This window comes from Nycticebus coucang, chromosome 4 (assembly GCF_027406575.1).
Source record: "Nycticebus coucang isolate mNycCou1 chromosome 4, mNycCou1.pri, whole genome shotgun sequence".
NCBI classification, from domain to species: domain Eukaryota; kingdom Metazoa; phylum Chordata; class Mammalia; order Primates; family Lorisidae; genus Nycticebus; species Nycticebus coucang.
In genome coordinates, this window is record NC_069783.1 from 136,980,275 (window position 1) to 137,003,037 (window position 22,763).

At 46.2% G+C, this 22,763-nt stretch overlaps 1 pseudogene and 2 gene segments (V, D, J or C); all 3 read right to left on the reverse strand.

Annotated features, from left to right (window-relative positions):
• Positions 1–3,938: 3,938 nt before the first annotated feature.
• LOC128584941 (immunoglobulin lambda variable 5-45-like) lies at positions 3,939–4,589 on the reverse strand. The segment is given in 1 exon segment: positions 3,939–4,589. A coding segment is annotated over 1 exon segment (297 nt).
• Positions 4,590–12,214: 7,625 nt separating this feature from the next.
• Positions 12,215–12,790, reverse strand: LOC128584464 (immunoglobulin lambda variable 5-39-like). The segment is given in 2 exon segments: positions 12,215–12,558; positions 12,682–12,790. Coding segments are annotated over 2 exon segments (390 nt in total).
• A 4,945-nt stretch (positions 12,791–17,735) lies between these two features.
• LOC128584910 (immunoglobulin lambda variable 1-40-like) lies at positions 17,736–20,140 on the reverse strand (annotated as a pseudogene).
• Positions 20,141–22,763: the final 2,623 nt, after the last annotated feature.

Consider the following 22,763-nt stretch of genomic DNA (forward strand, 5'->3'; position numbering starts at 1 on the left):
TTGGAACACAGAATGATTAAATTCTGCTTTTTGTGGTCCACTACTTCCCAAATCATCCACAGATATCCTCCACTGTAAAACTCAAATGAGGATGGGAATAAATTCATACCCTTCCATTCACCTTTCTTCCTAAAGGTAGTCGACATGGAGGCTGCCCTGAGAGTTTAGATGTCTGGCTATGTGCTTCTGACCTCACATGATCATATTTGACTGATCCAGGCTCAGTCAGGGGCAGGTTTACGACTTCTTTCCCCCTCGATCTCTCCATGGGCTGAGCATCCCTGTGGTGCAGCCTGTAGTAGTCATCAGCCTAGTCTGTGGGCTGGAACCTCAAGAGAGTCAGGGCAGCTTTTCCCCCAAGGAGGGAAAATGTGTACTTGGCTGGCATTCAGCATTGATTTCTGTTTAAACTATAAATTAATGTCCCTAGGTATTGGCTAAATTTGTGCTGGATCCACTAAGGATAGTGACCATTGTGACTGCTCCAGTGCTGAAGCCACAAGTGAGAGCGGTTGTCTCTCCAGGAGACATGGTAGAAGAGACCTGACTCAGCATAGCCTGGAAAGAGAACCCTGAAACCAAAATCAGACACCTGATAAGAATGAGGAAGGCAGGGGATGCTTTCAAAAGCTTTTCCCTGAAATCTTTATGTACCTGGGCAGAGTGTGCTGAAGGAGAGGGGGAGGAAAAGGAGGAGAGGCATCCAGGCCACAGTGTGGGCTTTCCAAAGACCCTGGAGCCCACAGTTTCTGCTGGACTCTGGAATGGTTCTTTTGTTTCCTCCTCACTGCCCCACCCCTGCCCCTGCCCCACCCCCAGGAGCAGGGTGTGCGTGTTGGGTTGTGCATTATGCAAATATGAGCTCTTCGCCAACACCAATGCCATCTGATTCTGTGTCCTTGGCCCTGGAGGCAGCTCCTCTGTCAGGCACTCTTCCCTTGACAGGAAGCACCTGCTGTCCCCTCTAACTCAGGCCAGTGAGCTCAGGCCCAGAGTCCATAAAATTGGAACATTTGAGGTTGTTTCAGGCATGGCTCAGCCCTGAGAAGACCCACAGCTCCCCGCACTGGGCTGAGATAACAGTGTTCGTACTTTCTTCTCCACTTGTGTGAAGTATCTTCCCTAGTGCCTGAATTTTAGTTTTGTTGGGTCTCATTTGTTTAAGTATTTTTGGTTCTTTAATTTCTGTTAGTTTTTTTCATGACTTCTTTTTGTTCTGAGGTTTCCACCTTTCATATTTGTTTGAAGACTATATGAAATAGCTCAACGGAGGCATTTTATGACTGATGACTTCAATATATCTGCTATACAATTTCATTACCTAAATTGTTTCAGTATTGAGGACAATCTTTTCTTATTCAAGTCATGATTTTCCTGGTTATTCATGTGATGGACTTTTTTATTGTATTCAAGTCATTTTAATTTGATATTATATTTTGAATTTGATATTATATTATGAAACTCCCTAGAGGTTTTGTCAATAAATATGACATAGCACCTGGTTTTGGTTCATTGGTTTTCTCAATTCAATTTCATTCTGTCATTCTGAGGAGAAATGAGACACATTCATCTTTTTAGGCATCTACTTACAGATTTTTCCATCAGCCAAATCCTGTTGGAAATGTGTCCCCTGCAGTCTGCTTATCGCTCGAGGTCCTGGGGCCTTGACTCTTTGTCATCCTGTATCATCATCTTTCTCTTTGAAGTCATCCCAACATGATGCTTATGACTTGAAGAAGGGGAAATGCACTTTTGGTCTGAAGTGGTGCTTTTCACCAGGTCAGCTCCCCCAGGCCCTCAGTGACCTTCATCCTGCATTTCTTCTCTGGACATGTCAGGGCTCAATAATGAACTGTGTGAGGTCTCAACATCCTCCCCTAACAAGATAATTTTCCCCAGACATAATCCCAGCCCTGTGAACATCTTCTTGACTCTATAGTGAAATAACATCACATCTTCTTGGGGGCTGATGAGTGGGTCCTCTTCCTATTGGCAGCGAGCCCCTTGAGAAATCTCAGAGCCCGTGGCTAGGGGTGTAAAACACAGGGGTCTCCTACAGGCACAGTCAAGCCAACTGTGTAGTACAGGAAGTGGGGTGAGGGCAGGGCTGGTGCTGCCAGGCTGGGCTGCTGACCCCCTTCACTGACAACACTTGGTTGGCACTGCAGGGGACAACATGCATTATTAAAGTCTGAGATTTCTACCAACTTCAGATAGAGCACAATAGGGAATCATGTGTCTCAAAATCAGAAATCTCTTTTTTTTTTTTTTTTTTTTTGTAGAGACAGAGTCTCACTGTACCGCCCTCGGTAGAGTGCCGTGGCATCACACGGCTCACAGCAACCTCTTAACTCTTGGGCTTACGCGATTCTCTTGCCTCAGCCTCCCGAGCAGCCGGGACTACAGGCGCCTGCCACAACGCCCGGCTATTTTTTTGTTGCCGTTTGGCCAGGGCTGGGTCCGAACCCGCCACCCTCGGCATATGGGGCCGGCGCCCTACTCACTGAGCCACAGGCACCGCCCAAAATCAGAAATCTCTTGAAAATGTTCTGTGTTTGAATGAGTTGGTGTGAACATCATGGAACATTCATTGATAAAAACACCTTATCTTAGCCTCAGTGCCTGTAGCTCAGCGGCTAAGGTACCAGCCACTGGTACCATACACTGGAGGTGTCGGGTTCGAACCAAGCCCAGGCCTGCTAAACAACAGTGACAACTACAACCAAAAACCAAACCATGGGCGGCGCCTGTGGCTCAAGGAGTAGGGCACCGGTCCCATATGCCAAAGGTGGCGGGTTCAAACATAGCCCCGGCCAAAATCCAAAAACCAAACCAAACAAACAAACAAACAAACAAAAAAAAATGGGCATTGTGGCGGGCACCTGTAGTTCCAGCTACTGGGAGGCTGAGGCAAGAGAATCATTTAAGTCCAAGAATTTGAGGTTTCTGTGAGCCATGATTCAATGGCACTCTACCAAGGGCAACATAGTGAGACTCTTGTCTCAAAGAAGAAAATTAAATAAATAAATAAATAAATTCCTTATTAAACAAAAACCACCTTATCTTAAAATGCTCTGATGGAAAAGAAGGGACAGGAATAGAATGTATATTTACCTTTATTTTCAGGGAGTATATTTTTATCTAGTTCATCCATGAATTAACATTTAGAAAAAAAAAAAGAAAAGGTATGGATATTCTGTTTGTGTCGACTTTTCTCTTTATTCACCTATTTTTGTTGGTGTTGTTGTTGATATTTGTTTGTTTGTTGAACAGAATCTCTGTCTATGCTCTGTTGTTCTGGGTAGAGTGCCATTCCCAAGCCTAGCTCACAGCAATCTCAAATTCCTGGGCTCAAGTGATCTTCCCACTTCAGCCTCCCAAGTAGCTGGGATTACAGGCACAAACCACCATGGCTGTCTAATTTTTCTATTTTTAGTAGAGAGAGAGTCTCACTCTTGCTCAGGCTGGTTAAGAATTCCTGACCTGAAACGATCCTCAGACTCCCAGGGTGCTAGGATTACAGGCCCCAGCCACCACTCCTGGCTGGCTTTGTTGCTTAATTTCTCCTTTCTTAATCTCCACTCCCCCAGGAATAAAGCATTTCCACTGCATCATTTTACATTTACTACCCTGCTTCCCTGAAAATAAGACATTCTTCAAAAATAAGGCCTACTTACAGGAACGATAAGACGTCCCCTGAAAATAAGACCTAGCGCATCTTTGGGAGCACATCTTAAAATAAGACACTGTCTTATTTTCGGGGAAACAGGGTAGCTCTTTATCTTTACATTCTACTATTTGAGTAGTAATCCAGGCTATTGCTACATAAGACCTCATCTTAGTGCCCACAGAAAGTTAGTACTTTGACTAATTTACCTACAACACGGAACTTTACATTGTAACTAAATACAACACCAACAAACCCCCTACATTTCCACATTCATAATTCTTGGAAAAATTAAGCGCTGGTGAAAAAAGTAATAACAGACCTCAATCTTTAGTTTAATTTGGCCCCAGGCAGGGCAGCTGTGTCTGATACCAGGGGAGGTTTTCTGTCACTTCCCCCTGGGTCTGGAGCACTGTGTACTTGCCACTGTTGGTATGTAATGTGCCACAGTAATAGTCAGCCTCGTCCTCTGCCTGCAGCCCGGAGATGTACAGGATCCCTGCATTGGCCGAGGCATCTTTGGATCCAGAGAAGCGGCTGGGGACTCCGGAGCCCTGGTGCTTATCTGAGTCAGACTTGAACCTCAGGAGATACCGGGGAGGGCTCCCTGGCTTCTGCTGGTACCAGGACATGTGATAGCCACCAACAACAAAGCCGCTGCTCAGGGTGCAGGTGAGTCTGGCTGATGCTCCAGGAGTGGCAGAGAGGGAGGGTGGCTGAGTCAGCACAGGCTGGGAGAGGGAACCTGTAAACACGGATGTTCATGGTTGAGAAACCAGGGAGAAAAGTGGAGCTGCGTAGGGACATGGGACAGAGGGCACTGACTGGGGCCAGGAGGCTGCTCCAGGACGTGGAGGCCCATCCCTGCCTGAGAAGTAGCAGAGTAGAAGGAGGAGAGAGGCCCAGGCCATGGTGGACACGGTCCTCCTGAGCAGGACCGGGATCCTAGGCCTCTCTTATACCTCCACCAGGATCACAGGGGAGGGTTTATGGATGCAAATGTGTCCCACCCACCGCCTGCCCCCTCCCAGCCGCACGCATTTGTTGAGGATCTGGGGGCAGGTGGAGGGGGGAGTCTGGCAGGCAGGACCTGGGAGGACGCAGGTGCTGGGAAATCACACTGAGAGGACACAGCTGCAGAGTCTGTGCCAGGCTCCACTGCCCCAGCCATGGGCAGTTTGGCGGTTGGCAGATGTGGGCGGCCCCTATGCAGACCCGGGAAAGAGCCACAGCGCCCCCTGCTGCTCACTGCGCAGACTGCAGTCTCTGAGTGAGAGTCACGTGAGTGGGCTCCCCTGAGAGCCTGGTCATTGTCAGTCCACAGAGTCCACGGCCACATCCTGCTATGTCCTGAGTGACCGATGGTCATAATCGGCCTTTCCAGTGAGGACTCCTGGCTCCCTAGGAGAGGCCATGTGGGAGATGCGATGACTGTCCAGTGTTGGAAGCTGCAGTGAGGCGGGGGGATGCAGAGGGATCTGGGAGCAAAGCCCTGAGCAGCCCCTTCCCCAGGGACCAGGGAAGGAGGCGACTGTGCCCTGGGTCTGAGTGGAGAGTGGGCTCCTGCTGAGGGACAAATGTGGAAAACACTATTATTAGACGAGTTGACCCTTCTAGATGATGGAGCAGCACGCACAAGTGTTCAGACTGCACATGGTGTGGGGTGCGGGGAATGGCAGAATTTCTCACTTCCATGGGTCTGCCATTTCTTGGGTGATTCTGTAGAAGGAGGGCACTGTGCGGGTTTATGTTTATGTTGTGTTGCCTGCCCTGGAACAGCTGACCTTGCCCTTGCCACCACAGTACTGTGCACCAGTGAGTCATTACAGCTGGGCCACAGGGCCCTGAAATATGTATAATATCTCCTCTCATGGGACTTTGTAAAGATGTCACTGTCCATTCAAAATGTTTATGAAGTGAGTCATACAAGGCAGCAAGGTTCAAGCCACAGGGATAGGAAGGGGAAAGTCACGGAAGGCTACCGTGGGCAAATCAGAGGAAGAGAAAAATGGGTGGGGGTGGAGGAAGAAGGGGGGATGCCTGAGTGGTGACAACAGTTTTGTCACTGATTTCCCTTCATTCCCTGGACAGCTACATGGGTACTCACATTGTCTTTGGGGTGGGACTTGCTAACAGCCTGGGCTCTCCCATCCTTCCTCTCTCTTTTCTGCCCTAACTTTGTGAGTTTCTGATGCCGCATTCACTGAGGAGTGTGAAAAGGCCTCCTTTCCTCCATCGTTTGGACAGTCATTATCAAACTCACCTCCTGAGGTGAAAAACTAGATGTATATCTCTTCTAAACTGTGGTTGGAAAGTGCTCTTCAGTCATCAGCCGTACAGAATTTGGACCTGCTGTCTTTGTATTCGTCTCTTTCCCAGTGGCTGCCCCGCTTGTTACATCACCAGCTTCCCTATTGAAGGGTCGGCAGTGCACACAGGTGTCCCCTTAGTGCTCAGAGGAACAGGGGAGTGACAGCTCATGTCCTTCTGCCCTGGACAGACTCTGGCAGGTGAAGGACAAAGACAACAGGAAGATCAGGACCTTGAATTTGAGGAATTCAGTTTTTAAAAGTCAGGATTTGGAAGATATGACCTATGTCAAACTTTGATTAATTGACATTCAAATGATTAGCCAGGGAACCTTGACAAAATTTAATAAAAGTGCAGATTCCTTGCACGATGGTAACACCTGAGTCATAGATTAAAAGAAAAAGCACTCACTTGGCATCTGTAGATGAGCAGCTAGGGCATCAGCCACATATACTGGAGCTGGCAGGTTTGAATCCAGCCCGGGCCTGCTAAACAACAATGACACCTATAACCAAAAAATGGCCAGGCGTTGTGGCGGGCACCTGTAATCTCAGCTACTTGGGAGGCTGAGGCAAGAGAATCGTTTAAGCCCAAGAGTTAGAGGTTGCTGTGAGCTGTGATGTCACAGTACTCTACTGAGGATGACAGCTTAAGACTCTGTCTGAAAAAAAAAAAAATGAATAAATAAACTGGGTGGTGCCTGTGCCTCAGTGAGTAGGTCACCCGCCCCATATGCCTAGGGTGGTGGGTTCAAACTCAGCCCTGGCCAGACTGCAACAAAAATAATAGCCAGGTGTTGTGGCGGGCGCCTGTAGTCCCAGCTACTCGGGAGGCTGAGGCAAGAGAATCACCTAAACCCACGAGTTGGAGGTTGCTGTGAGCTGTGATGCAATGGTACTCTACCAAGGGTGATAAAGTGAGACTCTGTCTCTACAAAAAAAATAAAAAATAAAATAAAAATAAATAAATAAAAAGAAACGGAAAGGGCTGGTGCAGTACACAGGCCACTGGAATCATAAGTGGGCTGGCATTCATCATGGTCCCATCACATTTCACTAAAGGCAGACAATAAAAGTAGGGAACCATCTCCCCCTCACACGTTGCCACTCCCCTCTCTGGGTGTGATCAGCATCTGTTACTTCCCATCTAATTCTCCAAAATGTAGCAGCTTAAAACAGCAAACAGGTGTGATCCCACAGTTTCCATGTGATAGGAATTTGGAATCAGCTTAGCAGGGTGGCTCTGGATCAGATTTGTTCATGAGGTGACAGTAGAATTTCCGTGGTGGCTACAGACATAAGGAGGCTGGAAAATCAACTTTCACATGCACTGGGTCACGAGACAGGTGTCAGGAGACCTCGGTTCCTAGAAACATGAGCCTCTGCCTGGGGCTACTTGAGTGTCCCTACGACAGGGCAACTAGCTTTCCCAAGAGCAGGTGATCTGAGAGAGCAGATGCAAGGTGCAAACTATTACAGCCCCACAGGAGAAATCAAAGTCTGTAATGTCTTCAATTTCCTGCTAATTACACAAGTGGTCCCTACTCCGTACGTACAAGAGCACAAGTACCAGGGGTCAGAGATCATTAAGGGCATCTTGAGGGGCAGCTGCCACTCACAGTAAATTTCAGAAAACGGAAACCTCAGCTTTCCAAGGCCTGATGTTGACACAGAATGAAGCAAAGCCCATAGCGTTAGAAATCCCACCTGTCTCCCACACTGCAGTTGTCTGATCGGCAGAAATCTCAGGACCCTTCACAGTTGGCACGTCCAGTTCTCCCATTCCTTCCTTTTATTATCATCATTCCCAGGTTTTCAAAATGCAGTGCACATAAAAGTTCACATCAGAGTTGAGTGCAAAAGCACCATGCTCTCAGGATAAAGAAGGGATGTCCCTGGAGTATTTTATTACCAAATGGACTACCCATGACCCCTTTAAAGTGTGTTGTGCTGACAGCTGCCTCCTGGGACTAATGACATTTAGTGGACAAGCAGTGAGGGGTTTGGAAGGACAGCCAGACAGGAGGCAGCATAAACACCTACATGTGTGACCCGCAGAGCATAACAAGACAGGATCCAGGTGGTGGAGACTTACCCTACCGCTTCCTGGACCCCACCGTGGTGGATGGAGTGGTGCAAAAGTAATGCTCTGTTGAAGAGCACAGGGGAGGCTGGAGTGGCGGCCACAGTAGTGATAGGCCTAGTGGGCCTAGGCTAAGACAGAAAGGTGTCAGGCCTAGGCTATAATGGAAAAATACCAGTTGACTCCTAGCAAATTTCTGGACTGCAAGCTTTCAAATGAAATGAAATAAGTCTAGATCACTACCAAGATAAATGAGAAAGTACTAACTGATTTCTTGCTTCTAGTTCATTCCCAGTTTCCTGCTTGGCTAACTCCCTGGGAGACAAACTGGGAAGTACCAACTGTTCCCAGACTGACTTTTAAACAATACCAAGTGACGAAAATACTGAGACTAAGATGTAAGAGGAAAAATACTGAAACTAAGATGTATAGAGGAAAATATTAAAACAAACATGCATGACGTATGGCTAACTAACTGCAAAATTCTGTACAATGCTTGCTTGCTGTCTGCCCAGATGCACCTGGATGCCAACCAGGATGCAGACCAAGCCTTATAAACCCAACCCCTTAAGCACTCGGGGCTGCTCTCAGAAACCCTATGTTGGGACACTGAGGCAGTTGCCGGCTGTGAATTTGGCTTGTTTGGCAGTGTGGTCTTTGTGGAACTCCTGGGCACAACAAGCAGCACAGTGATTTAGCTGGGAGAATCAACGCTTAGTGAGCACCAGGAACACTACAGCTCTTTGCCAAGACCTCTGATCACCTCTGATCACCTCTGATGCATCATTTGAACTTCATTACCAGTGGGGAGGGCACCTGTAATCCTCACAGAATTTGGTATAAAATGAGGCTCTCAGAGGTCTCGGATAAAATCACAGGGCTAAGGAGTGTTGGGTCCATCCCCACCCCTTCCTCTGTGAATGATTCAGCAAGCAAGGATCACCAGTTTGCACCTGGAGACAGCAGAGTGAGGAGTGGACACCTGGATACCTACGAAGGACAGGAACTGCTGACGTGACCACCTTCCCTGTGAGAGGCCTGGACCACTCTCCGGACAAGGGAGGAAATGAATGAAAGGCAGTGGGTGATGGTTACACTTGGTGTCCTTGGAAAGAGGCAACAAGCAAGTAATTAGCATAATATGGATGCCTGTAATTTCCAAATTATTATGCCTTCATTTCATTCTGTTTAAGACTTTCTTCCTCAATTTATATCTGTCTTCATAAATTTTGCTATATGTACCAGAATAAACCAGGTTGCACCTTCACTACTTTGATTCAAAATATTAGCACTATATGACTTATCCAGGTTCATGGCTTACCAGTTCTCCTTTCCACACAATGGTACCACACAGGAAAGCTTGGCTTCCTTCCAGAATGATTCTCTCTCTGCCAGCACACCAAAATGTGTCCCTTAATTCCTCATGAGCTTCCCCCAGTAGACCAGGAGCACTATTAGCAGCCATGTTTCCACCATCAGTCTGTCTGTGCAGCGCTGGGTGCCCCCGTGACAATGCAGCTGTCCCCTGCCACGCTCCTCACTTCCTACTGACCCCAGCAGAGCCTTCAGCATCCACATTTCTCATGACATCACGTTTAATCCATCTAGGCCAGTGGTTCTCAACCTTCCTAATGCCTCCTAATGCCTTGACCCTTTAATACGGTTCCTCATGCTGTGGTGACCCCCCACCATAAAATTATTTTCATTGCTACTTCACAACTGTAATTTAGCTACTATTTACTTAGCTGTTATGAATAGTAATGTAAATATGTGATGTGCAGGATGTATTTTCATTGTTACAAAGGAGTCATGACCCATAGGTTGAGAACTGCTGATCTAGGCTTTTCTACCTGGTTTCTCAGAGTTCTCCCAATCTCTACTTCCTTTCCAATTTCAAAACTACACCAACACTTTTGTATATCATTTTAGAGAAGCACCCCTCTTCCTTTCACTTGCATTCATTTTCTTTCTTTCTTTTTTATTTTTGAGACAAAGTCTCATTTGTAGCCCTCAGCAGAGTGCTGTGGTGTCATAGCCCTCAGGAACCTCAAACTCTTGGGCTCAAGTCATCCTCTTGCCTCAGCCCACTGAGTATCTGGAACTACAGGTGCCCACCACAACACCTGGAAATTATTTTTAGAGCAGGGATCTCATTCTTGCTCAGGCTGGTCTCAAACTCCTGAGCTCAAGCAATCTACCTACCCTGGCCTCCCAGAGTGCTAGGATTACAGGCATGAGCCACTGTGTGGGGCCCTCGTTTTCATTCTTTTCTTGTTATTGTTGTTGTCGGTCTGACAAACTGCAGTAAACCGAGTGGCCTTAAACATACAGGGATGTTTAAGGATAAGGGGAGGAGGAAGTGTGGGCAGCCAAGGGCAGCCTTGAGGGCTGGATGGTTCGGAACTGAGGATGGGGTTTGGGTACCACCTGAGGGCCAGGCACTTTGTCCTCTGCAGACTGTGTGGGTTTAGGTATCTAGAGCTAGATCTCTCTAGGTAGAGAAGGACATATGTGATAAACAAGAAAAAAGAGAGAGAGAGAAAGGGGTAGAAATTCCAGGGTTGGTTCCAGGCAGCTTTCTCAGAGCAGAGATGGGACTTAGGTCAGATGTCACACGAGGAGGAACAGTGCAGGTCTGATGAACAGGGCAGCTGTGCGGAAAAAGATGGCAGCTCCGTGAGCCGTGGAGGATTCCTATCTGCAGCTCCTGTGGTTAGCTCTGTTCACCATACGATTCACAGAGAGAATTAAGGCCAACTCTGAGGCTTAACAATTTCTGTGACTCAAGTAATAGACATATCATAAAAGCAGATAAGGTACATTATAAAGGGTGAGTGCTTGGGGAGAGGAGATAATCCTTTCAGCCTGAAGATGCATATGGTATCTACTTTAACAAGACTATAATGTGTTTATCAAAAGCATCTCAAGAAAAGACAACTCACCAAACTTTCTTGCCTTGAAGAACTGGTAGCTTCAAAGAGTGACAGTCACGTCACATGAGCATCTACTCTGCAGATGGTCGAACACGTAAGTGTGTACTAGAAACATGTCTTGTTCAGCAGATGCCAAAAACCATGCTGATCTGATTGAAAAATAATATGAAATACAAGCATAAGACTTTCATTTCATCCAAGATTTTAAATTGAAATAACAACTTAGAATACAAACGTATTCATATGTAGTATCCACCACTGGTTGAGCAAGTGATAAATACTAACATTTATTTTATACAACCATAATTTGCATGCAAAATAATTATCATGCCTTTGACATATTCAGTAACAAGGTGAAGAATGGATTTGATGTGAACAGCAACTTGCTATCTCAAAGTAATTCATCTCTTAATTAGCAGCAAGGTCAGCAGCGTGTGCGTTGAGCTACAGAACATTTTCACAGAGATTGATTTCATGCATAATCCATGTTACTATGGAAACAAACTGTATTTTACTCTATTGCATGATATATTTTAATCTAAAGTTTTAATATGTATATACTTCAGCTTTTGACAACAGGTGAGAGTGTGTAATTTGGGATGAAGAGGGGTACAAATTTCTGTGCTATGTAAGCTTAGTGGATGTGTGAAACTTCAACTTGGAGTGGCTTTCAGCACAAAGGAACAATCTAATATTGCCTCTATTCGTCTTTTTCAACTTATGGATAACAAAATTTTTTCAAAAATGCCTCACAGTTATAGTTTCTTTTTGTCCTCCATCCCCATATAACTGAAGTCTTGTCCTTCATCTCACATTTCCCAGAGTGTAGTGGGCAAGGCCAGCCCTGGACTGCACTGCTGTGGGTGCTGGAAGGAGGAAAGGGAGTCTCACTGGGGCCAAAGTGGATTCTCAGAGCTGGGAAGGGGACTCGGGAGGACAACAAGCAGGCTGATCAAATGGAAACAAATTTTAATTATAAACTGCTTTCTGAAGATGACTGAATTTTGGGTACAGGTGCAATTTAGCAGAAGAAATTTCTCTTCAATAGTGTCTGTAATTCTGTTGGCTGAGCAATTGGATTGGCATTTGTTTTTTGTTAGATCTCATAATTATTTGGTAAGTAACCAAAATAATCTGAAAATCATCTGATTTGTTTAAATCATAGTAGTGTGGATACAATTAACATAAAGAAAATAAGCATAACCATTTTTGACCCACTTCCCTAATTGTGTGTGTCACTGTGAGAAGCACTGTTGTACCATATGGCACAGTAGTAATCAGCCTCGTCCTCGGCCTGCAGCCCAGAGATGTGCAGGATCCCTGCATTGGTCGACGTATCCTTAGATCCAGAGAAGCGGCTGGGGACCCCAGAGCCCTGGTTCTTATCTGAATCTGAGTAGTATCTCAGGAGATAGTGGGGAGGGTGTTCTGGCTTTTGATGGTACCAGGATATTGAATAGCTACCAACACTGATGTCACTGCTCAGGGTACAGGTGAGTCTGGCTGATGCTCCCGGGGACTCAGAGAGGGTGGGCGGCTGAGTGAGCACAGGCTGGGAGAGGGAACCTGCAAACACAGACACAAGCTCTTACTGGGTCAGAATCCATGGTAAAGTTTCTCAGGCATCTTTGCCAGAAGATCCAGAGTCAGGGTAGGGGGCTGTTCCTGGCCTCTGAGGCCTGACCCTACCTGAGCACTGAGATAGGATCACAAGAAGGACAGGAGCCCAGTCCATGGTGGACACAGCCCTGGTCCCCACAGTGGGGCTGGGCTGCCCCAGGCCCCCTTTTCTCCCCACCCTCTGCACAGGAGGGGCTGCTCATGCAAATGTGTTTCCACCCAGGGACTCCCCAGCCCCTCCCTGACCCTGCGCTGGGGCTCAGCTCTCCCTGAAAACTGAGAAGAAGAGGTTTGCTTTTCCCCTTGGAGGAGTTCTGGGGGAAACACCTGCAGAGACCATACAAAGGTCTGCTCAGGGGACTGAGCCAGGCCAGAAAAGAAGAGAGAAGCTGGTGGGTAGACTGGAGGAGCCACGGGTGGCACCGGTGTAGAGAAGGTTTGGGATATGTTTGCTTTCGTTTCTGAAGAATGTAAAGCCTCTCCCAGCACCTCAGCTGTGCTTTGTAGTCACTGGTCATTTGGTGGCTGAGACTGGGGGAATTCCTAATCAAAACCCTTTAGTTCTCTCTGTCAATTCTTTTTAATTTCTCTCTGATAATGCCTTTTCCAATTATTTTCAATCATTCTTATGATTTAGATTTAGTGATGTGAATTTTGTGGGGGAAGATACTTATTAGAAATTCAGTCTTTAAGGCTCCCACCAGATCTCCTGAGTCAGAGTCCACGTGTGACAGGATCCCGGGTGACCCTTGTGCATGGGAACGTCTGAGAGTCTCTGGTCTGACACAGGCAGAAAGGCGCTGGTGGGCTTGGTGAAGGATTGTTCCTCAGGCCTCAGTCTGTTGCACCTCCTGCCAGTGAGCCCTGCAAACTGCCCTCCTGAGCCCCAGTCTGGGCAGGATGATCCAGGCATGGTGCACTCCGGGCCTCCCACTGAACACGGCAGGAACCTTCTCCCGAGCTCACAGATCCACAGAGATGACCAGAAGGATTTTAATATGGCTTCCTCATATTTATTGATACTAATAAGCAATTAGAATTAGCCAAAAGCTATAATTTTGTATCCGTACCAAAAATTAAAACATGTAGTCGTCATATAAATTATACTCTCTAACACAGAGTGAACTAGTTATACTAAACTTAAATAACAATGGTGGTGTATAAACACAGACAGATAAATATAAATATGATCATAATTGTGGAAAAATTAGAAATCTGCATGAGTAAAGAGTGTGCAAATTCAAAACATACTTACCTTGATTATTTGGTGTAATAACTTCCCACGGCTGTCATAACAATGTACCACCAACTGGGTGGCTTAAGGCAAAATAAATTGCTTCAAAGTTTCAGAGGCAAGCTGTCTAGAATCCACAGTGTAGGAACAAGTTCCTTCTGCAAACTGGAGGGGCCCCTGCCTTGTCTCTCCCTAGCTACTGATGGCTTGCTGGGAATCTTTAGGATCCCTTGCCTTTCAGCTGCCTAACTTCTCTGCCTCCATGCTCACCTGGGAATCTCCGGGTCTCTACACCTGGAAGCCTCCTAAGGCTGCAGCCTCCTGCCCGGCTCAGCTTAGCCTAAATCCCTTGTCCTTTTCCCTTGGAACCACCCTCAGGGTGACTGTATTTGCTGTCATTATTTGTGAGGTGGTTGTAGGAGACTCAGAATCTGTCCACAATGCAGGGGAGCAAAAACGCAAAGGAATCTGGTGACCCCACCCCCACAAGGCTTCCAAGTGTGGGAGACCTGAGACTGTGATGCCCTCTCCCCGACTCTCTCCGCCTGCTGCTCTGACTGAGCTCCATCCTCACCCCTGACGGGGAGGCTCCATCAGAGTATGACCCAGGCGACTGCAGAGGGGAGGGTGTCCTCATTTCCCAGAGCAGCTGTTTCTCCTGTAGGCTCTGGGCCATGTTTTCAGGGACCTAAAGCTGCCCTTCCATGGTGAAGATGGGACTTCATTATGGGTTTGGGCCCTTGGGAGGGCAACAGGGTGGATGGAAAAGGAGAGAGGATGCCTGTGTGGGCCCCTGTGTGCCCTCAGAGATGGACTTTGGACTGAAGTGTATCTGGAGGGACAGTGAGAATTTAAAGACAGCTGTCTTTACTTCCTTCTGCCCCACGAGTGTGCTCAGGACAGGATCCAGGTGAGTCAGACTCTTCACGGAGACACTGTTCCCCAAACCTGTCTCTAGATGTTTTTAGGATGAGGTAGGGAGTGGTACAGCCCACTCTGTGGCTGAGAAGCTTGTCTGTGCCCTCAGATGCAGCTGAGTCCGGGGATGATTTTGGCTTTTGACTTATGGGACCTCCTAAGTGAGTGCCCTCCCCTCCCTGAGCTTCAATGTCTAGTCATGTAAAATAGAGAAAACAGTTACCACAAAAGAGCTCCACCAGCTGTTTTCACTGTTTCACATTTTACCATGTGAATATTTGTATTGAATTAAGAGCAAACCTTAGGACATAGGTTAGGGATTTGTTTTATAAGCCTTCCTTTCTGAGTCCTCAAAAGTACCCTGGACATAGCGACATTATTTGGGACACACTTATACCAAACTTTATTTATTTTTTAATGTTGTTCATATAAATTCACATGCAAGTGATCTTCAGTATTTTTATTTGTTAAATAGGGGAACCCTTCCCTCAGGCCACATGCACCCTTCTTTCGGAGGCCACTGCCTGGGATGTAATAATAAAGCTGTTGGCAGGATTTCACGAGGTTACACACTGAATGACCTAAAAAGCTGTGGGTTCAAGAATAGACTGAGATAAGGGAACAAAACTGCATGTGGGTCCCAGGCAAGGTCAGAATATACAAAGAGCACATGTGTAGATGGGGGTCCTAATGTTCACCATGGCAACCACAGGTAATACAATTGTGCGCTCAAGGAGTTTGGGATAAAGGAGCAGATTTTAGCTGTTCTTGGCTCCCTGCCACACACACTGTGGGCGAACAAAATTCATTTGTTCCTTGTATGAATCCCTTTGTGAAATGATATTTGCTGTTTCTTTTTATGTTAATCAATGATTGTGGAGAAATCTTTAATCACTGCTATTCTCTTTACGCTTAACCTTGTACTTATTTGCTCGCTATGTGACTGTGACAGAGATAAAGTAAAGCGTCATGAGCCATCAATTATAGGTGTGGGAAACGTGTAAGGAAGACATCTCAAGATGTGCAGAGGAACAGGATGTCCAGGTCAGACAGCGCAGGGCACGTGAACTGCAACAAAGTTGTAGTCGCGTGCATAGCAGAATAGGGTGAGTGTGTCAGCAGCAACAGCTGCAACCATTTCCACAACTAATTAATCACTTAACCAGGCAGAAATAGCTAAGGCAGATACCCGTCAGACCAATACGGAGTTGGTGTCAAAGCTCGCGTGTCCCATGCTAGATACATCCACACAGGAAAACAGTCACATCTGCCCTTTCTGTATGTCCTGCCCTCCTGTTACACAGTGTGACATTTATGGTAACTTTTTCCCTTACAATTCTTTGTTTGAATCTCAGTAAGTACCCATTGGAAAATGGAGTCAGGGCTCCACTTTGACAGTGCCTGGCCCCCCAGGATCTTTCTTCAGGTTTTCACTCTGCCTAGTTCCCAAGAGCCAGGAGGCTCCGCGTTGCCTCAACACACACACGCACACACACACACACACACGCAAGAAGAAAGGGCATATTGGTTTTTTTTTTTGCAGTTTCTGGCCAGGGCTCGGTTTGAACCTGGCACCTCTGGCATACGGGGCTGGCTCCTTACTCCTTTGAGCCACAGGCACCGCTCTGTTAACATCAGTATTTTTTACTCTCTATGTCTACTTATGTTGTAATATCACATTGCATATGTTCAATAGACACAAGACCAGTTATTTTAAGAATCCTCAATCAACAGTGAAGTCCCAATTGTATCAAAGAAACGCAGTGATTTAGGCACACATATGAACTGACGTCTGTACACACAGAGTGAAACGGGTACCCCCTCCATCGCTGACAACCTCTTGAACCCCCCAACAAGGAACAGGAATGGAGGGGGAACCGAGATAAGAATTCTGTGAGGCCACCTCGGCCCTGAAATGGTGAAAACACTCCCTTAGACCTAGTGCGGGGGGAGGAGGGAGGAATGAAGAAACGGGATAAGAGTTTACTGAATTTGACTTCTTTTGAAAATTGCTCATCTGCTAACCACACCTGCAAGGTCTCATCCTGTGAAGGCTGGTTCTAAAATCCGGCAGCTTGCTTGCATCAGCTCAACCAGCCCCTACCCTGCCTATGCCTTATAAAAACCCAGACTCCCCAACTGGTCGGGGCTGCTCTCCAGACTTAGGGAGACAGCCGGCTGGCCAATCAATAAAGACTCCTGATTGGCATTTGAATTTTATCTGTCTGGTGGTCAATTGTTCACGCTATAACAACAGGTCCCCACTGGGAGGAACATAAGAATCAGCATCTTAGGTGGCACCTGTGGCTCACTGAGTACGGTGCTGGCTCTATATATCAAGGGTGGCAGGTTCAAACCCGACCCCGGCCAAACCGCAATAAGAAAAAAATAGCCGGGCATTGTGGCGTTGTGGCAGCTGCCTGTAGTCCCAGCTACTGAGGAGTCTGAGACAAGACAATCGCCAAAGCCCAAGAGCTGGAGGTTGCTGTGAGCTGTGACAATACAGCACTCTACAGAGGGTGACATAAAAAAGAAAAAATCAGCATCTTGGTCACTGCTACTGAGGGAATCCAAAGGGCCAGAATTAAGAATCTAGGACGAGGTGGTGCTTTTACAAAGTTTAAGTTGGGAGTTTGTTCTGATTAAAAATCAGAAGAATAGAAGCACCTGTGGCTCAAAGGAGTCGGGCACTGGCCCCATATGCTGGAGGTGGTGGGTTCAAACCCAGTCGCGGCCAAAAACTGCAAAAAAGAATCAGAAGAATATGGCACAATTTCAGTACTGACTGGTTAGAGGTGAGTAAATAGTGGCATAAGGGGACAGCAGGGCTGAGCATCCCTCCAGACAGAAGACCCAGTGCCTAGAGGATGCCACATGTTAGGAGCCAAGGGGGAAAAAGTATTTTTTTAATCAGAAAAAATACACATAAATAAATATGTTTTGTTTTTGTTATTGTTGTTTTTAGTGAGGAACAACCATGAAAGACATTGGGCCTAGGGTCCCTCAAGGTATAATGAACTCTCTATGGGATGGAATTCAGTTCAACCATAACGCAGAGACTCTCCACAGAAGTGACCAGAGTGAAAGAAGCCAGATGCAAATGGAATGGGAAATCTGTAAATCCAGAGAAAAGACACCAAACAGTACTGACAGGAGGTGAACCAGGGCTGCCCAGGAGGGGGTGGGGGTATTACAAAGGGTCAGGAGGAGGCTAGGGGATCGGCACCCACACTGATCTCTCCACTGTGCTGAAGTTTTCAGGGATGCATAAAAATTTCAAAATGTACCTACTTTTATACGATCAATATGGGCCATCTATTGTATGTCTTCATGACAAGAGATTTATTAAAAAGTATAGGCTGAGAAAGAAAAATGAAAAGAACCTGGATCCACCCTCAGGACCAATGAGAAAAAGACAGCCCTGGGAAGTCCTGGACATGGACAGGAGGATGGAGACTCAGGGTTCCCCCTTCAGAGGAGGGTTCTGAGATGACACAGCTGGGCCTGCCAGGCCCTGGAACTCAGTACAACAGACCCCGTGTCCCCAGATGCAGGGGAGCAGGGCATGCTGTTTCCTTGGAGGCCCTTTTCCTGGCTGCTGTGAGTGACTCTGAGGACTGAAAGGGAGGAGGCTCCAATCTGTGGTGCCCATGGCTGCACCTGGGCCCAGGGTGACAGCAGCAGCAGCAGCAAAAGCCACATGCCAGGCCTGAGCATCAGCTGCTGGGTGTTCACCCATTTGAGGGGTAAGAAGGGAGTTCTTGTCTTAGTTCCCCCTGGCCCTGGAGCACTATGGGAGCATCCAGGCTGCTGTCATAGGACTGATAGTAATAATGAGCCTCATCTTCACTCTGGAGTCCCGTGATGGTCAGGGAGGCAGAGCTGCTGGACTTGGAGCCAGAGAATAGGTCTGGGACCCCTGAGGGTCTTTTTCTGTTATCATAGATGATGAGTTTAGTGGCTATTCCTGGGAACTGCTGGTACCAGTGCACATAATGCCCACTCCCGTGCAGGAGTTGGTGACCATCCCCCCCAGGGCTTCAGACATGGAGGGCAGATGAGTTAGCACAGACTGCGCCCAGGACCCTGGAAAGGAGAGACAGACATGGTGATTCTGGGTCTGGAGACAAGAGGAGAGAGCAGAGCCCCAGGGTCTCCCCAGGGCCTTTCCCCTGGCCCAGGTCTGGTCACCTGTGCAGTGAGCCAGGAGAGTGAGGAGGAGAGGGGACCAGGCCATGGTGAGGACGTCCTGATTCCTGTCTTCTGTGCCCACAGCTGAGGCACAGCTCCCCCAGGTCTGCCTGTCCCCTCTTCTTACCCTGAGAGGATAGGCCCCATCCATGCACATGAACCTCCCACCCTGGGCCCTGCTCAGGCCACTCAACCTCAGGGTGTCAGGGGCAGGCAGGGACAGGGCTGTGTGGTCACAGTAGGTGGGGAGGTCATAGTTGGAATTGAGCAGGTGGCTGGTTCCAGCTCTGATTACCCTGAGACCATGAAGAAATGAGCCACATGGTCCCCCTGGTGGCCAAACCTGCACACACAATCATGTGGCATGGTGACCAGAGTGTCCCATAACCAGCCCTGCCTCCCCACTGCTCTGTCTGCTGCCCCCTGACTCAGCCTAGGTCAGGTGGCTGCTCCTGTCACCTCCGCATCAGCTCAGGGAAATCTTCCTGCTCTATTGGGCTCCTCATTTGAATCTGTCCCTGGTTCCCTGGGCTGTTCCTAGGTGGGGTCCCTGTAGACACAGTCTTTGTGGGTCAGGATCAAGTCCAGAGCAGGGGCCAGCCGGAATGGACTCACTTCCCTACACTGGGGGTGACCAGGTCTTTCCTTATATATGATCCCTACCTGGTGGCCAGAGATTTCCTCCCAGAGTGCTGGTGAAAAAGGGAGCTCTTCTCTCCAATGACAGAGGAGTGACAGGAGACGCCCATCAGGAACATTTCCAAAGGGTTATTCTAGGAATTCTTTATTCCCATTCTAATTTCCACAGACTTGAAATAATAGCTATACCTGCATGTACTGTGATCTGTGCTCCTCCCCTAGGAATGGATCTTCCAAGACCCTAAGGCAGGTCTGAGGGACCCATGGCAGCTGCCTGCACAGTATTTTTCTTAAGAGCAAAAATGACAGACACATTCAGTATGTGAAGATGGACAGAGTTAGGAATTTAAATTGCTTCTACCAGTGTCTGATTCCAGGTGAGCCTGGTGCCTGATAGCTCTGACATCATCCTATTTGGAGAGAGAGAGAAATAAAAATAATATTTTATTTAGAGAATAAAGATAAATGGCCCATATTCAGAAATGAGTGCTATCAGGGATGGTATAAATCCGAGAGAAATTATTGATCTATAAATTGTAAAGATATCTAACATATAATATATTTGAGAAACAATTAAATAAAACAAAAGATGTCATTGACCAAAACAAAAATAAATAAAAATATACTCGTAATTTTTATTACAAATGCAAGAGTTCTGGCATTATAATGGGGGGGCTTTAGGTATACGGGTTGATTTGTTAATATTTATATTGGTGAGTTTGTCACTAGGCAGTGACAATGGGCGGCGCCTGTGGCTCAGTGAGTAGGGCGCCAGTCCCATATGCTGAGGGTGGCGGGTTCAAACCCAGCCCCGGCCAAACTGCAACAAAAAAATAGCCGGGCGTTGTGGCGGGCGCCTGTAGTCCCAGCTGCTTGGGAGGCTGAGGCAAGAGAATCACGTAAGCCCAAGAGTTGGAGGTTGCTGTGAGCCGTGTGACGCCACGGCACTCTACCCGAGGGCGGTACAGTGAGACTCTGTCTCTACAAAAAAAAAAAAAAAAAAGTTTAAAAATAAAAAATAAAAAAAAGGAATAAAGAAGGAATAATTACTACAGTCATGTAAATAAAACCCACCCATATAGATAACTGAATATAAAGATATGAAACATTTTAGGTTTGCAACGTTATTATTTGAAACATTCTTTTTTATTGTAAGCTGTGTTTTGTTTTTTGTTTTTTTACCATGCTTTTATATGCAATTTAAAAAGTTATTGTGTTTACAGACAACAGGAAAAAAAATATTTTTTTGACACAGAGTCTCACCATGTCACCTTGGGTAGAGAGCTGTGGCGTCACAGCTCACAGCAACCCCAAACTCTTGGGCATAAGCAATTCTCTTGCCTCAGCCTCCCAAGTAGCTGGGACTACAGGCACCTGCCACAATTCCTGACTATTTTTTGGTTGAGTTGTCATTATTGTTTGGCAGGCCCAGGCTGTGTTTGAACCCTCCAGCTCTGGTGTATGTGGCTGATGCCCTAGCCGCTGAGCTATAGGGCACCAGGCCAACAACAGGAAATATTAAATTCAATTTTTTATTACATAGAAAAACTATTACAGTTGTGCTGGCATCTCATGTTTCATGGCCCTTGCTTCCCCTGTGGTGGCGCATACATGTTCACAGTGAACTTCGTTTCCCTCTCCCTCTCACTTGAATAAGGAGGGACTTGCTCAGGCTGAAATGTCTCTCACACAGGACAAGGATGCTTGGGTCCCCTCCCTGTCTACACTAATAAAGAATTACAAGTTTATCTCTCCAGGTGCAGAACAGGGACAAGGAAAGATTCAACGTTTCACCTACCCAGGGACACCTACACAATTGATGTTTTTACTATCTTTTTTCCCCTCTTCTAACAATATCTTTATCTTATGTCAAAGATAGATTTCCTAGGCCTCACAGGAAAGCAACAGTTTTGCCTCACTGTGCCCTTCAGCTTCTTTTATTTATTTTGTGTACCCTATGCTACTTAAAAATTATAGTTCCAAAATTCCCCCTTGGAGAAGCAGTCACATTGTTTTGGTTTGTTTGTTTTGTAGTTCCTTTTTCTCCTGGACATAGCCTCACATTTCGGCTTAATAAACCTCCTTTGATAGAGATCATTCATTGCCTCAGTAACCTATTTGGGGTTGTCAACCTCCTAATCACATTTGGATAATAAAAAAAACTCATTTTCATAAATAACTCTCCTATACATGGATCATTATGAAAAGTTTTGAGATGCCCCAAGATTATGAAACATGAAATCTATACAGTTGAAAACAAATGAATCCCTCCCGGTGACACCGATAAGTAAAGCAAATTGAAACTTGCATGGGTGAATCAGAAAGGATGCTGTTAACCGTGTTTCTTGGAAGTGAAATAATGGACCATAACACAGTCTACTATCTCAAAACTTTCATAGTGACCCATGTATTATACAAAAATTAAAACTATGTCAACATACTTTTTGTCCGTTGGGGAGATTCTGTGTCCTGAATGAGGAATTGCTTCCCATACAGAGCTGCAGTTGCATGGGATGGCTGATATGTCTCATGATGAGGCATAAATGCCTAAATTTGTCAACACTGATGATGGACATAGTGAGGACTGACACCCCAAAAGGAGGGACTGAGGCAAACATCTCAACAAATCTATAATCCAACCTCAAGCAGTTCCAAAATTAATTACATAGGACAGATCTAAATTTTTGACCATTTAGATTTGCTAAATAATTAGTGAAAACATTGCTAATTATTTTTTTTTTTTGTTTTCCAGAATAAAAGAAAACTTATAAGCTATTTGTAACTTATAACACATTGGTAAAGTATATTTTGTAAGTAATTCAAAACATTTATTTGTTCCTCTATTTGATTTCTCTAGAATTTGGAAACTATTCATACATGTTCTTATATCGTGGCAATATAGGCATTTCCGTGAGTCCAACCATAATTGGTTTTTCTATTACCTGCATAAAAGGACATAATCAGAGATACGGGTTATTTTATCAATTGTTTGAGTGGTCTGACATATTTTCAAATATACCCAGACTGGTTCGAGGAATCAGGTTGTTTAATAAGGTCAATAAGAACCCATCTGGAAAAACAAATACTGAGCTGATACTTCATTTATAATGTTCCCTGATCTGCGGAAAGGAAAGAACTTACTTTTCGATAGGTCCAGGAACCTCAACCT